We start from the raw sequence: 14,197 nt of genomic DNA, 5'->3' as shown, positions 1-14,197 counted from the left end.
GGTGTCCTACAATTTGATTCAATTCTGCCATGACTTACCCAAGTTAACGAAGACCCCACAGTCTAAGTTCTTAAAGAGTCTTACTCTTCTGACTGACCATCTATAAATGTTGGAAGTTCCCACAATCCCCTTCTCAGATTTCATAATTTGCTAGATGGTTTACAGAATTCAGGGAAATGTTTTACTTACAATTATCAGTATATATATGATAAAGATTATTATAAATGTACAGATGAACAGCCAGATGGAGAGGTACATAGAGTGAGATCCAAAAGGGTCCCAGTACATGGGTGTGTCCACCAACCTGAAAGCTCCCTGAACCCTATTCATCATGTAGGGATGTTTACATAAATTTCATCACCCAGGCATTATGGATTAAATCACTGGCCACCAAGGATTAATTAACTCAAGGCTAAAAGTTCCAGACTTCTCATCATACCTTGGTCTTTCTGATGTCTTGTTCCCATCCTGAAGCTATCTAAGGGCCACTGAATGGTATACTTTAAAATGTTTAAAAAATGGGATCCCTGGGTGGCGCAGCGGTTTGGCGCCTGCCTTTGGCCCAGGGCACGATCCTAGAGACCCGGGATCGAATCCCACATCGGGCTCCCTGCATGGAGCCCGCTTCTCCCTCTGCCTGTGTCTCTGCCTCTCTCTCTCTCTCTCTGTGACTATCATGAATAAATAAATAAAATCTTTTAAAAAAATAAAATAAAAATAAAATAAAATGTTTAAAATGATTAATTTTACATTATGTATATTTTACCTTGATAAAAATAGATTTCTGAGATTTAAAAGGCTTTGGTGGTCTTGGTATTATGTATAAATGTACTGAGCCAAGGTAAAATCCTGTATCCATTAAGAAGTTTCTTTTCAAATAAACAGCAATACAATAATAGTTGGGACTTTATGCCCAACTCCAACAATGGATAGATCATCAAGACAGAGAATCAATAAAGAAACAGCATACGGTTTGAACAACACTACAAACCAAATGGACCTAACATACACAGAACACTATGTCTAACAATAATAGAATGCATATTCTTCTCAAGTGCACATGAAACAGTTTCTAGAATAGACCATATGCTAGACCAAACATATTAGACAAAACAACTTATATTAGACAAAACAAGTCAGCAAATTCAAGAAAACTGAATTCATACCAAGTATCTTCTCTAACCACAATGGTATGAAACTAGAAATCAATAATGAAAAGAATACCCAGAAAATTCATGAATACATGGAAATTAAAGAACAGTCTCCTAAACGACAATGGATCAAAGATGAAATTAAAGGAGAAATAAAAAAGTATCTTGAAACAAATGAAAATGGAAATACAACATACCAAAACTTATGAGATGCAGCAAAATCAGTTCTAAAAGAGAACTTCAAAGCAACAAATGCCTACATTAAGAAGTAAGTATGATGAACACTGGGTGATATACGGAATTGTTGCATCACTATACTGTACACATGAAACTAATGTAACACTATATGTTAAATAACTGGAATTAAAATAAAACTTTTTAAAAATAAGTAAGAAAGATCCTAAGTAAACAACCTAACACCATGCCTCAAGGAACGAGAAAAAGAATAAACTGAGCCCAAGGTTAGCAGGAGGAATGAAATAATAAAGATTAGAGAGAAATAAATGAAAGAGAAAACAAAAAAAACAATAGAAAAGATTAATTAAGCTAAGAGTTGGTTGGGAAAAGATAAACAAAATTGATGAAACTTTATCTAGGTTAACCAGGGAAAACAATAGAGGAGATCCAAACAACAAAATTATAAATGAAAAATGAAACAGTACAACTGATGTCTTAGAAATACAAAGGATCATAAGAAGCTACTATGAAAAATTACACACCAACAAACTGGACAGCCTAGAAAAAAATGACCAAAAAAATTCTTAGAAACATACAAACCGGGATCCCTGGGTGGCGCAGCGGTTTGGCGCCTGCCTTTGGCCCAGGGCGCGATCCTGGAGACCCGGGATCGAATCCCACATCGGGCTCCCGGTGCATGGAGCCTGCTTCTCCCACTGCCTGTGTCTCTGCCTCTCTCTCTCTCTCTGTGACTCTCATAAATAAATAAAAATAAAAATTAAAAAAAAAAAAAAAAGAAAATCTTTAAAAAAAAAAAAAAAGAAACATACAAACCACCATGATTGAATCAGGAAGACAGAAAGTCTGAATAAACCAATCACTACTAAGGAGATTGAATCAGGAATCAAAAAGCTCCAAATGAAGAAAAACCCAGCACCAGATAGATGGCTTTACTGCTGAATTTTGCCAAACATTTAAAGAATCAACACCAATCCTTCTCAAACTCTTCCAAAAAAGGAAGAGGAAATATTCCCAAATTCATTTTATTAGGCCGACATTCTGATTTCAAAGTCAGAAAAAGACACTACCAGAAAAGAAAAAATACAGACCAACATCACTAATGAATATAGTCACAAAAATTCTCAAGAAAATACTTGCAAATGGAATTTAGGAGCACATTAAAAAGATCATTCACCATGATCAATTGGGATTTCTACATGGAATGCAAGGATGGTTCAACATATGCAAATCAATCAGTGTGCTACATCACATTAATAGAACAAAAGGAAAAAAATCCTATGATCATTCAGTGGATGCAGAAAAAGCATTTGATAACATTCAGCTTCCATTCATGATAAAAACTCAACAAATTAGGACAACAAGAACTTTCTCAACATAATAAAGGGCATACATGATATGCCCACAGTTAACATCAGATTCAATGATGAAAGTTTGAAAGCTTTTCCTCTAAGGAATAAGACAACAGCGCTCACTTTGACCAATCCAATTCACCACAGTGCTAGAAGTCCTTGCCAGAGCAGTCAGGCAAGAAAAAGAAATAAAAAATCAGCATTGGAAAGGAAGAAGTAGAATTATCTATATTTGCAAATGATATGATTTTATATATAGAAAATCCTAAAGACTCCATCAAAAAAGGGTTAGATCTAATCACAAATTCAGTAAAGTTGCAGGATACAAAATTAACATAAAAAAACAGGGATCCCTGGGTGGCGCAGCGGTTTAGCGCCTGCCTTTGGCCCAGGGCGCGATCCTGGAGACCCAGGATCGAATCCCACATCGGGCTCCCGGTGTACGGAGCCTGCTTCTCCCTCTCCCTGTGTCTCTGCCTCTCTCTCTCTCTCTCTCTGTGACTATCATAAATAAATAAAAATTAAAAAAAAACAGTAGTATTTCTATATGTTAACAATGAATTATCTGAAAGAGAAACTTTACAAAATTCATCCACAATAGCATCAAAAAAAAATAAAATACTTAGGAATAAATTTAACCAATGAGATGAAAGAGCTCTACTCTGAAAATTAAAACACTGATGAAAGAAATTGAAGAAGATACAAATGAATGGAAAGATATCCCATGTTCATGGATTGAAAGAAGTAATATTACTAGCATCTCAATACTACCAAAAGCCATCTCTAGATTCAATGCCATCCCTATCAAGATTCCAATGGTATTTTTTCTTTTAAAGAAGTAGGAAAAGACAGTCCTAAAATTTATGTGGAAGCACAAAAGACACCAAATAGTCAAAGAAATTCTGAAAAAGAAGAATAAAGTGGGAGGCATCACACTTCTAATTTCAAACTATACTATAATTTATAATTATAATTACATTGTAATCAAAACAGTATGGTACTGGCATAAAAACAGACAAATACATTGATGGAACAGAACTAAGAGCCCGGAAATAAACTCAAGTAAATATGGTCAACTAATATTTGACAAGGGAGCCAAGAATATGTAATGGGGAAAAGACAGTCTCTTTAATAAATGGTGCTGGAAAGTTGGACATTCACATATAAAAGAATATAACTAGACTCCTATTTTTCACCAGTCACAAAAATTAACCTAAAATGGATTAGACTTAAATATAAGATCCAAAACCATGAGACTCCTAGAAGAAAATGTAGGGGAAAAAAACCTCTTGACATGGCTCTTGGCAATGATTTTTGGACATGACACCTAAAACATAAGCAACAAAATAAAAAATAAGTGGGACTACATCAAACTAAAAGGTTTCTTCACAGTAAAAGAAACAATCACAAACTAAAAAAACAACCTGTAAAATGGGGAAAAAACATTTGCAAGCCTTTATCTGATAAGAAGTTAATACCCAAAATATATAAAGAACTCATACAACTAAATAGCAAGCAAAACAAAACAAAGAAATAATCCAGTTATAATGGGCACAAGACCCAAATAGATAAACAAATGGCCAAAAGGTACATGAAAGACCCTCAACATCATTAGTCGCTAGGTCCACGGCTGGAATGCTTTAGGGTTCTCAGCATAGGGCCAGATTAGCCAATTCAAACCTTGGTTAGCCCCACAGGGGTCTTATGTAAGGAGTGTATAAGGCATATAGGTGCTGGGAGGCAGAGAAGACTCTTGACTATTTCTAGTGTATAGAAACACAACTGTTGGTTGTTGGTCTTACATCCTGCAGCTTTGCTGAACTTGTTAGCGCTAATAGGGTTTTGGTGTGGATTCTTCAGGAATTTTTTTTTTTTAGGATTTTCTATATATGATATTAGGTAATCTGTGAATGGAGTTAGTTTTACTCCTTCCTTTCCAACTTGTATGACTTTTATTTTGTTTTTTTTTTGCCTGATTTCTCTTCCTAGAACTTTCAGGACAATGTTGAATAGAAGTGGTTGAGAGAGTACATCTTATCTTGGTCTCGATTTTAAGGTAAAACTCCAGCCTTTCACCATTAAGTATCTTACTGTGGGCTTTTCATATATACCCCTTTTCATCTTGAGAAACTTCCTTACTATTCCTAGTTTGTTGAATATTTTTATCATGAAAGGGTGTTGGATTGTTTCAAATGTTTTTCTGCAGCCATTGAAAAGATTATGTGTGGGCTTTCCCTCATTATTCTATTTTTTTAAAGATTTTATTTATTTATTTTAGAGAGAGAGCATGAGTGAGAGGGAGGGGTGGAGAGAGAGGGAAAAGCAGGCTTCATATTGAGTAAGGAGCCCAATGCAGGGCTTGATCCCAGGACCCCGGGATCATGATCCAAGCGAAAGGCAGATGCTCAATCGACTGATACTCCCAGACTCCCCTCCTCTTTATTCTATTAATATCGTATGTGACATTGATTTTTGTATGTTGATCTACACTTGCATTCCTGGAATAAATCCTATTTGCTCATGTGTATAATCCTTTCAATAAAGTACTAGATTTGGTTTGCTACTATTTTGTTGAGAATTTTTCAATTAATATTCAATAAAAGATATTAGTCTATCATTTTCTTTTTGTGTGAAATCTTGGCCTGGCTATGGTATCAGGGTAATGCTGGCCTCATAGAATGAGTTAAGAAGTGTTCCCTCCTTGTCTTAGTTTTCTCAGCTTGTCAGCTCAGATTGCCCTGACAAAATATAGAATGGATGGCTGAAACAAGAGAAATTTATTTTCTCATAGTTCTGGAGCCTAGAAGTCCCAAATCAAAATGTTCAGCTGGTTCTGTCCCTGGCAAGAGCTCTCTTCCTGATTGGTGAATGGCCACATTCTCACTATGTCCTCACATGGAAGAGAGAGAGAGAAAGAGAAAGAGAAAGAGAGAGAGAGAGAGAGAGGGGGGTTCTGTTTCTTTTTATAAGGATATTAATCAATTGGATCAGGGCCCCAACATTATGACTTCTCTTAAGCTTAAATAAGACCTCCACAAGGTCTTATTTCCAAAAACAGTCATATTTGGGGGTCGTGGCTTCAACATATGAATTTTGGAAGGACACAAATATTCAACCCATAACACACCTCTGTAATTTTTTGGAAGAGTTTGGGAAGTATTTGTGTTAATTCCCCTTTAAAAGTTTTATAGAATTCACCAGTGAAGCCATTTGGTACTGGGCTTCTCTTTGTTGGAGTTTTTTGGATACCGATTCAATCTCTTTACTTGTTATAGGTCTATTCAATTTTTCTATTTCTTCTTGAGTCAGTTTTGATAGTTTGGGTGTTTTTAGAACCTGTCCATTTCATCTAAGTTATCCAGTCTGTTGTTGTACTCTCTGAGTGCTCTCTTATAACCAATCCTTCTTGCTTTTGTAACATCAGTAGTAATGTTCTCACTTTCATTTCTGATTTCAGTAATTTGAGTCTTTGCTGATTTTTTTCTTAGTCAATCCAGCTAGAGGTTTGTTGTTTGTGTTGACCTTCTCTTTCTTTCTTTTTTTTAAAAAAGCTGTTATTTATTTATTTATTCATGAGAGACACATGGAGAGAGGCAGAGATATAGGCAGAGGGAGAAGCAGGCTCCTTGTGAGGAACCTGATGCAGGATTCAATCCCAGGACCCTGGGATCACAACCTGAGCCAAAAGCAGACACTCAACCACTGAGCCACCCAGGTGTCCCTGTGTTGACCTTTTCAAAGAATCAACTTTTGGCTTTATTTATTTTCTCCACTGTTTTTCTCTTTTTTCTTTTGCTTATCTCCACTTTATACCAGATTATTTCCATCCTTCTGCTCTTTAAATTTAGTTGTTCTTCTTTTTCTAGTTTCTTAAGGTGTTCAATTAAGTGATTTATATGAGACCTTTCTTCTTTTTTAATATAGCCATTTACAGCTATAAATTTCTTTCTGAAGAGTTTTCATAAATCATATAACCTTTGCTATTGTGTCTTCATTTTTGTTTATCTCAAAGTGTTTTTTTTTTTTTTTCTAATTCACCTTCTCATTTCTTCATTGACCCAGGGGTTCTTTTTAAAATGTTTTTAAAATTTCCACATATTTATGAATTTTCTGGATTTCCTTCTGTTACTGGTTCCTGTTTTATTTTTATGGTTAGAGAAGATACTTTGTAGGATTTCAGTCATTTTAAACTTATTTAGACTGGTCTTGTGATCTCTTATATGATCTGTCCTGGAGAATGTTCTGTGTGCACTTGAGAAGGATGTATATTCCACTGCTGTTGAGTGGTATGTCTTGTACATATTCATTGTCTAATTGGTTTATACTGTTGTTCAAATCCTCTTCTTATTGATCTTTTATCAAGTTGTTCTATCCATTATTAAAGTGGGTGCTTAAATCTCCAGCTATTAGTGTTGAATTGTCTATTTCTCCCTTCAATTCTGTTTTTCTTCCAATGTATTGGGACCTTGTTGCCAGTGTACATATATATTTATAATTATTATATCTTCTAAATGGATTGACCTTTTTATAGTCATATAATGTCCTTTGTCTTGAAACAATTTTTATCTTAAAGTCTATTTTGCCTGATATTTGTATAAGCCATTCCAATTGTTTTTGGATACTCTTTGCATCAAATATCTTTTTCCATCTTTTCATTTTCAACCTATTTGTGTCTTTGGAGATCAATTCTCTTCTAGACAGCTATAAATGGATTGTGATTTTTTTAAATCTAGTCTCCCGGGGCAGTGGCTCAGCAGTTTAGCACCTGCCTTTAGTCCAGGGTGTGATCCTGGAGACCCAGGATCAAGTCGGGCTCCCTGCATGGAGCCTGCTTCTCCCTCTGCCTGTGTCTCTGCCTCTGTGTGTGTGTGTGTCTCTCATGAATAAATAAATAAAATCTTTAAAAAACTAAAAATAAATAAATAAATAAATCTAGTCTCCCAATTTCTCTGTCTTTTGATTGCAGAGTTTAATCTATTTACATTAATATAATTATTGATAAAGAAGCACTTGTGCCAATGTGCTATTTGTCTTCTATTTCATATCTTTTTTTAAAAGATTTTATTTATTTATTTGACAGAGAGAGTGAGAGAGCACAAGCAGGGGAAGAGCCAGAGGGCAGAGAGAGAGACAGAGTCCCCGCTGAGCAGGGAGCCTGATGCAGGCTCAATCTAAGGACACTGGGATCATGACCTGAGCCAAAGGCAGATGGCTTAACCAACTGAGCCACTCATGTGTCCTGTCATATCTTTCTTGAACCACAATTTCTCCACTAGTCCCTTCTTTTGTGTTGCATAGATATTTTCTAGTCTACCATTTTGATCTCCTTCTTCTTTTGTTATGTATTTTTTACCTGTTTCTTTAGTGGTTTCCCTGGGGATTACAATTGAAATCCTAGTGTCATGGTTATTTTGTGAGTCAGCTTGCCTAGGTACCCAGTTTTTTCATCAAATCAGTCTAAACATTTTTGTGAAGTTTTTTTTTTTTTAATTTTATAGGGCATTTTTAGGTTAACAGCAATATAGTTTTAGATCTTTCTTTTTTGTTATTATTTTTTATTTTGTGTCAGGGGCAGTTTGTTTTAAATGTGATTTCATTTACATTTATAAGCAGTTTTCCTTTTATTTCTGTTTCTTTTTTCTTTTTTTTTTTTGGTGGGGGGGAGAGAGAACAAAGGGGGAGGGGGTGGAGGAAGAAGGAGAGAGAGAATCCCATGCAAGCTCTACACCCAGCACAGAGCTGGGCTCAGTCTTACAACCCTGACATCACAACCTGAGCCAAAATCAAGTGTCAGCCGCTTAACCAACTGAGCCTTTACTTGGCAGGAATTGTGATTCATTAAGTTGCCTTCAGTTTTAAAACAAACTTCTGTTGCTTTCAAATTTAATGTGCTCTGTCCCCAACAGAACATATGAAAATATCATTTAAAGCACAGTTTTCATGGACACAGTACAATATATTCACTATATATGGTATAGCAAAATATTCCTATCCTTCCCTGTTTAGTAATAATGTCACAATGAATAAGTAAATAAAAATTGAATTTGCTTTATAGTTGTAATTTAACATGTACAATGATTATTTTATGACTGTTCTGCTGTTGAACTACTGATCTAACCTACAGTTTCTTGCACTAGAAGGAACAAAGCTAAATAATAATTGCTGGCCTAAAATTTTTTTTGGTCAATTGTAGGTAGATATGAAATAGCCAAGCAGGCCCTTCTTATGCACCAATTAGTTGCTTCTCATGTCTGAATCACCCTTTCAAACATAGAGGGTACACTGTATATTCAGAACCAAGACTACTCTTCAGAGATCTGAGGAAATTTTTAGAGGGTAGTCTTTATAAATACTTTATTTTTTAAAATATTTTATTTATTTATTCATGAGAAGAGAGGAAAGAGAGAGAGAGAGGCAGAGACACAGGCAGAGGGAGAAGCAGGCTCCTTGCAGGGAGCCTGACATCTTTATAAATACTTTAAAATCTCTTATTAAGTGGTGCCTGGGTAGCACAGTTGGTTGGGCCTCTGACTCTTGGTTTTGGCTGATGTTGTGATCTCAGGGTTTTGAGATCAAGCCCTAAGTCAGCTCTGTGGTGACTCAGCATGGAGTCTGCCTAAGATTCTCTCTCTCCTTCTCCCTTTGCCCTTCCCATTTGTGTGCTCACTCTCTCTCTCTCAAATTAATAAATAAATCTTTTTTAAAAATCCCTCATTATGAGGAATTCACAACTTAAAAATATAGAGGCTTACCCATCTGGCCACCAGAATTGCCATTCTTTCGAACTGTCTGAAAAACTGAGGAAGGACACCTGCTTCCCAGCTGTAAGATTTTCATCAAATGGGAAGATGGGAAGAAAGTTATTTTATAGGCAATTCTAGTTCACTTTTCACCAGTTTTGCAGGCAGTTAGCCATCTCAAAGCAATTTTTATTGCATAATGAGACAACCGGTAAACTCTCATGTTTAAGGACTAGCACTTGGGAGAAAAGAACACTCAAGTCATGATGGTTTTGTTGATGAGAAAAACTTTAGAGTATGGCCTAGACGTGGATTACTCTAACGGGTCATATTAGCCACTCTTTGGCCACTTGCTGCAAGAAGCAGTTAATTGTCAGTAAGGCTCAATTTCATATTATGGCAAAATATTTCTAAAGCTAAGCAGATTATTTGCAAAGAGAATACAGCCCTCTATGATGTGATGGGAAAAGTACCTTTAAAAAAGTCTAAAAATACAATGAGCATAAAGAAGAGGCAATAGAGGTCTTAACAAAAAATTCTCTTTGAAACATGCTTGGGGTGCGCCTGGGTGGCTCAGCAGTTTGGTGCCTGCCTGCCTTTGGCCCAGAGCGTGATCCTGGAGACCCAGGATCGAGTCCCATGTCAGGCCACCTGCATGGAGCCTGCTTCTCCCTCTGCCTGTGTCTCTGCCTCTCTTTGTGTCTCTCATGAATAAGTAAATAAAATATTTTTTAAAAAAAGAAACATGCTTGGTGTTTTAATTATTTGCAAGCCATGGGTTTCTTAGGGCAGCAGTTGAAAGAATTGGCAACACACACACACACACACACACACAACATTAAATATGTTGGCAATAGAGAACTACAAAGTGCTTTAAAACTTTACCTAAAGATGAAGAATAAAGGTAAATTTTGCACACACAAAATTTGCACTTCAGTATTTCAAAGTGTTTCCTAACAGATTTCAGAGAAAAACATTTTGCTAAACTGGTATCTTGGTCCACAAATATCATGAGGCATAAACTGAATCCTTTGCACCCAGAAGGCACTCATTGAATGTGTGTCGAATTAATGAGTAAACCGAATAGACTATTTTGTACAAAAAAGCCATTTATAACACTAAGATGATCAGATGGCAAAACTTTCAGTTTTTTAACCAGGGAAAGGATTCGCAAGATAATAATAAACGCAGAAAACATATCTTTTATGAATGTTAGGCATGAAAATATTTTTAGTATATTATGTTAAGCATTCTTATTTATATTTCCATTACCTAAAGTCTTTTGGCTCACAAATACTAACTCCATTATGTAGGGCATGGTACCAAGTTTGATAATGAATGTATTGCTTTGGTTTTGAACACAGTGAGTTGATGTGTTAAAAACCGATCACATCACAATCTTGGGGGGAAATGAAATCTCGGTTCCAGCACCTTCTCCCCCCAACTGATATCACTGCAACACAACTAAACAATATGCAATATGGCCTCAATTTTATTTTGTTTTTAGGGAAATATGCTAAATTGCCTAGAGCTTTTTCTGTTTAGCACCTTATATCAAAGTAATGAAAATAGATATGATGATTACGTGTTCAAATGTACAACATCATTAACTCTGCAAAGATACATCATTGCAAAATTTCAAAAAAAATTTAAAGCATACATTTCATTCTTTAAAGGGTTGCTGAATGCTTTCCGGGGGGCGGGGGGCTGGCTGTTTTCAAAATCAGCAACATGGGGATCCCTGGGTGGCGCAGCGGTTTAGCGCCTGCCTTTGGCCCAGGGCGCGATCCTGGAGACCCGGGATCGAATCCCACATCGGGCTCCCGGTGCATGGAGCCTGCTTCTCTCTCTGCCTATGTCTCTGCCTCTCTCTCTTTCTCTCTGTATGACTATCATAAATAATTTTTTAAAAAAATCAGCAACAGCTGGGTGAGGATTTCTTGGCAGAGTTAGGACCGCATGTTATTGCTGCAACTTCCTGATAATCTCAGCTGACATCTGTGGATGGAAATTGATTGTGTGGTGTCAAGGGTCCCGAGCTATCTTGTAACTTCTACCACAACGTCCTTAGCATGGTACTTTATACCATTCACCTTGTATCTCTTTTTACATCCAGGAACCGGGCAGACAAAAGGCTTCTCTTCCTCTCCGTTTTTGTGCATGGAGCTGAGGATAGCTTCTGAGCTGATGGCACTCTCTGTGGTCCAGGCTCATCGCTGTCCCATTCCTCATAATCCACCTCCTCCCAGTGGTACTCACTGCCTGTTGGGGTGTTGCTGCAGAATGAAGAGGACGAGATGTTGGGCAGAGTAATGGGGGGAGTAAGGCTTCCCCTGCTGTGGCATGGTGGAGTGGACACATTCCTTCAGGACCCTGAGCTGGACAAGCTCATCAAGAGCTTCAGTTGAATCTTCTTTAGGGACTGGCTCTCAGCAAGTGGCAACCGTCATGAATCTATTCACGTAACTGAGGGCAACATAGGTTGGCTGCTATAATTCTTGTTCTAAAACGCTTGGATCTGTATCACATTGTGTGAAACTGCTTGACGAGCATTGTCTCCCACCAGCAATTTTTGTTGACTTATTTTAAAATTTTAAGTATAATTAACATACAGTGTTCTATTAGTTTCAGGTGTACAGTACACAGTGTGCATCATGTTTCACCCATCCCTTACCCAGCTCCTCTCTGGCAACCACCAGTTTATTCTCTATATTTAAGAGCCTGGTTTTTTTATTTGTTTCTTTTGTTTGTTCCTTAAATCCCACAAACATGCAAAATCACATGGCATTTGTCTTTCTTTGGCTGACTTGTTTCACTTAGCATTATACCCCGTAGATCCAACCATGTTGTTGCAAATGACAAGATTTCCTTCTTTTTATGGCTAATATTCCATTGTGTATATATATGTGTGTGTGTGTAAATATGTATGTATATATACACACAATGCACATATATATGCACAAATTTCTATCACACACATACATTTCTCTACACAATGTGTGTGTATATATGTGTATATATATATATACACATTTCTATCTTCTTTATCCATTCATCTATTGTTGGACATGGGTTGCTTCCATATCTTGGCTATGGTAAATGGTAAATAATGCTGCACTAAACATAGAGGACCGTATATCTTTTTGAATTAGTGTTTTCATTTCCTTTGGGTAAATACTCAGTAATGGAATTACTAGATCATATGGTAATTCTTTTCTTAATTTTTCAAGGAAACTCCATACTCTTATCCACTGTGGCTGCACCAGCTTGCATTCCCACCAACAGTGCACAAATGTTTCTTTGCTTTACATCCTTGCCAAAATTTGTATTTCTTCTGTTTTTAATTTTAGCCATTCTGACCAATGTGTGGTGATATCTCATTGTGATTTTGATTTGCATTTCCCTGATGATTAGTGATATTGAGCATCTTCTCATGTGTCTGTTGGCCAACTGTATGTCTTCTTGGAAAACTGTTTATGTCTTCTGCCCATTTTTAATTGGATTATTTGTTGGGGTTTGGTATAGGTTCACAGCAATACTGAGTAGTAAGTATGGAAGACCTTGAAGATGTTGTGAGATCAATTCCAGACAACTAAAATAAAGTGCATATTGTAATAAAGCAAGTCAAATGAATTTTTAGGTTTCCCAGTGCATATAAGTTATGTTTGGGGGCATCTGGGTGGCACACCCCATCTGGGTGGCACAGCCAGTTAAGCAACCAACTCTTGGTTTCAGCTCAGGTTGTGATCTCAGGATCATGAGATCAAGCCTGACATCATGCTCTGTGCTCAATGTGGTATCTGCATAAGACTGTCTCTCAGGACACCTGGGTGGCTCAGCAGTTGAGTGTCTGCCTACAACTCAGGGCGTGACCCTGGGATCTGGGATCGGGTCCCATATCAGGCTCCTTATGGGAAGCCTGCTTCTCCCTCTGTCTGTCTCTGCCTCTCTCTCTCTCTCTCATGAATAAATAAATAAATCTTAAAAAAAAAAAAAAGAAAAAGAGATTCTCTCTTCTCTGACCCTCTGCCTCCCTCCCCACTAAAATAAATAAATAAATCTTTTTAAAAATGTTACATTTGGGGATCCCTGGGTGGCGCAGCGGTTTGGCGCCTGCCTTTGGCCCAGGGCGCGATCCTGGAGACCCGGGATCGAATCCCACGTCGGGCTCCCGGTGCATGGAGCCTGCTTCTCCTTCTGCCTATGTCTCTGCCTCTCTCTCTCTCTCTCTCTGTGTGACTATCATAAATAAATAAAAATTAAAAAAAAATGTTACATTTGCACTAGCCTGTAATCTATTAAGTGCATAATAGTATTATGTCTAAAACAATGCATATCTTAACTTAAATATGCTTTATTGCTAAAAAAAAAAATGCTAACCATTATCTGAGCTTTCAGGAAGTCATAATCTTGTTACTCACAGAGCGTCTTACCTTAATGTTGATGGCTGCTGAAGGCTGGGGTGGCTGTGGCAATTTCCTAACATAAAACAACAATAAGGTTTGCTGCATTGATTGGCTCTTCCTTTTATGAATGATTTCTCTGTAGCACAAGATGCTGTTAGATAGCATTTTACCCACAGTAGAACTTCTTTCAGAATTAGAGTCAATCTTCTCACACTCTGCTGTTGCTTTATCAACTAAGTTTATGGAACATTCTAAATCCTTTGTTGTCATTTCAATAATCTTCACAGCATCTTCCCCAGGAGCAGATTCCATCTCAAGAAACCACTTTCTTTGCTCATGCATAAGAAATAATT

At 37.0% G+C, this 14,197-nt stretch overlaps 1 protein-coding gene across 1 annotated transcript in view; it reads right to left on the bottom strand.

The window, feature by feature from the left end:
• Positions 1-13,997, bottom strand: part of SLC5A10 (solute carrier family 5 member 10) — a 72,726-nt gene extending 58,729 nt beyond the window's left edge. Inside the window, exon 1 of the mRNA XM_072820906.1 lies at positions 13,872-13,997. Within this exon, the coding sequence (XP_072677007.1) occupies positions 13,872-13,949 (78 nt within the window). The 5' untranslated portion in view covers positions 13,950-13,997. The remainder of the gene's footprint in view (positions 1-13,871) is intronic.
• Between the last annotated feature and the right edge of the window lie 200 nt (positions 13,998-14,197).

The sequence above is a fragment of the Canis lupus genome, chromosome 3 (genome assembly GCF_048164855.1).
Source record: "Canis lupus baileyi chromosome 3, mCanLup2.hap1, whole genome shotgun sequence".
Taxonomy (NCBI): domain Eukaryota; kingdom Metazoa; phylum Chordata; class Mammalia; order Carnivora; family Canidae; genus Canis; species Canis lupus.
The sequence above is the reverse complement of the archived record's forward strand: the minus strand, read 5'-3'. Positions and strand labels throughout refer to the sequence as shown.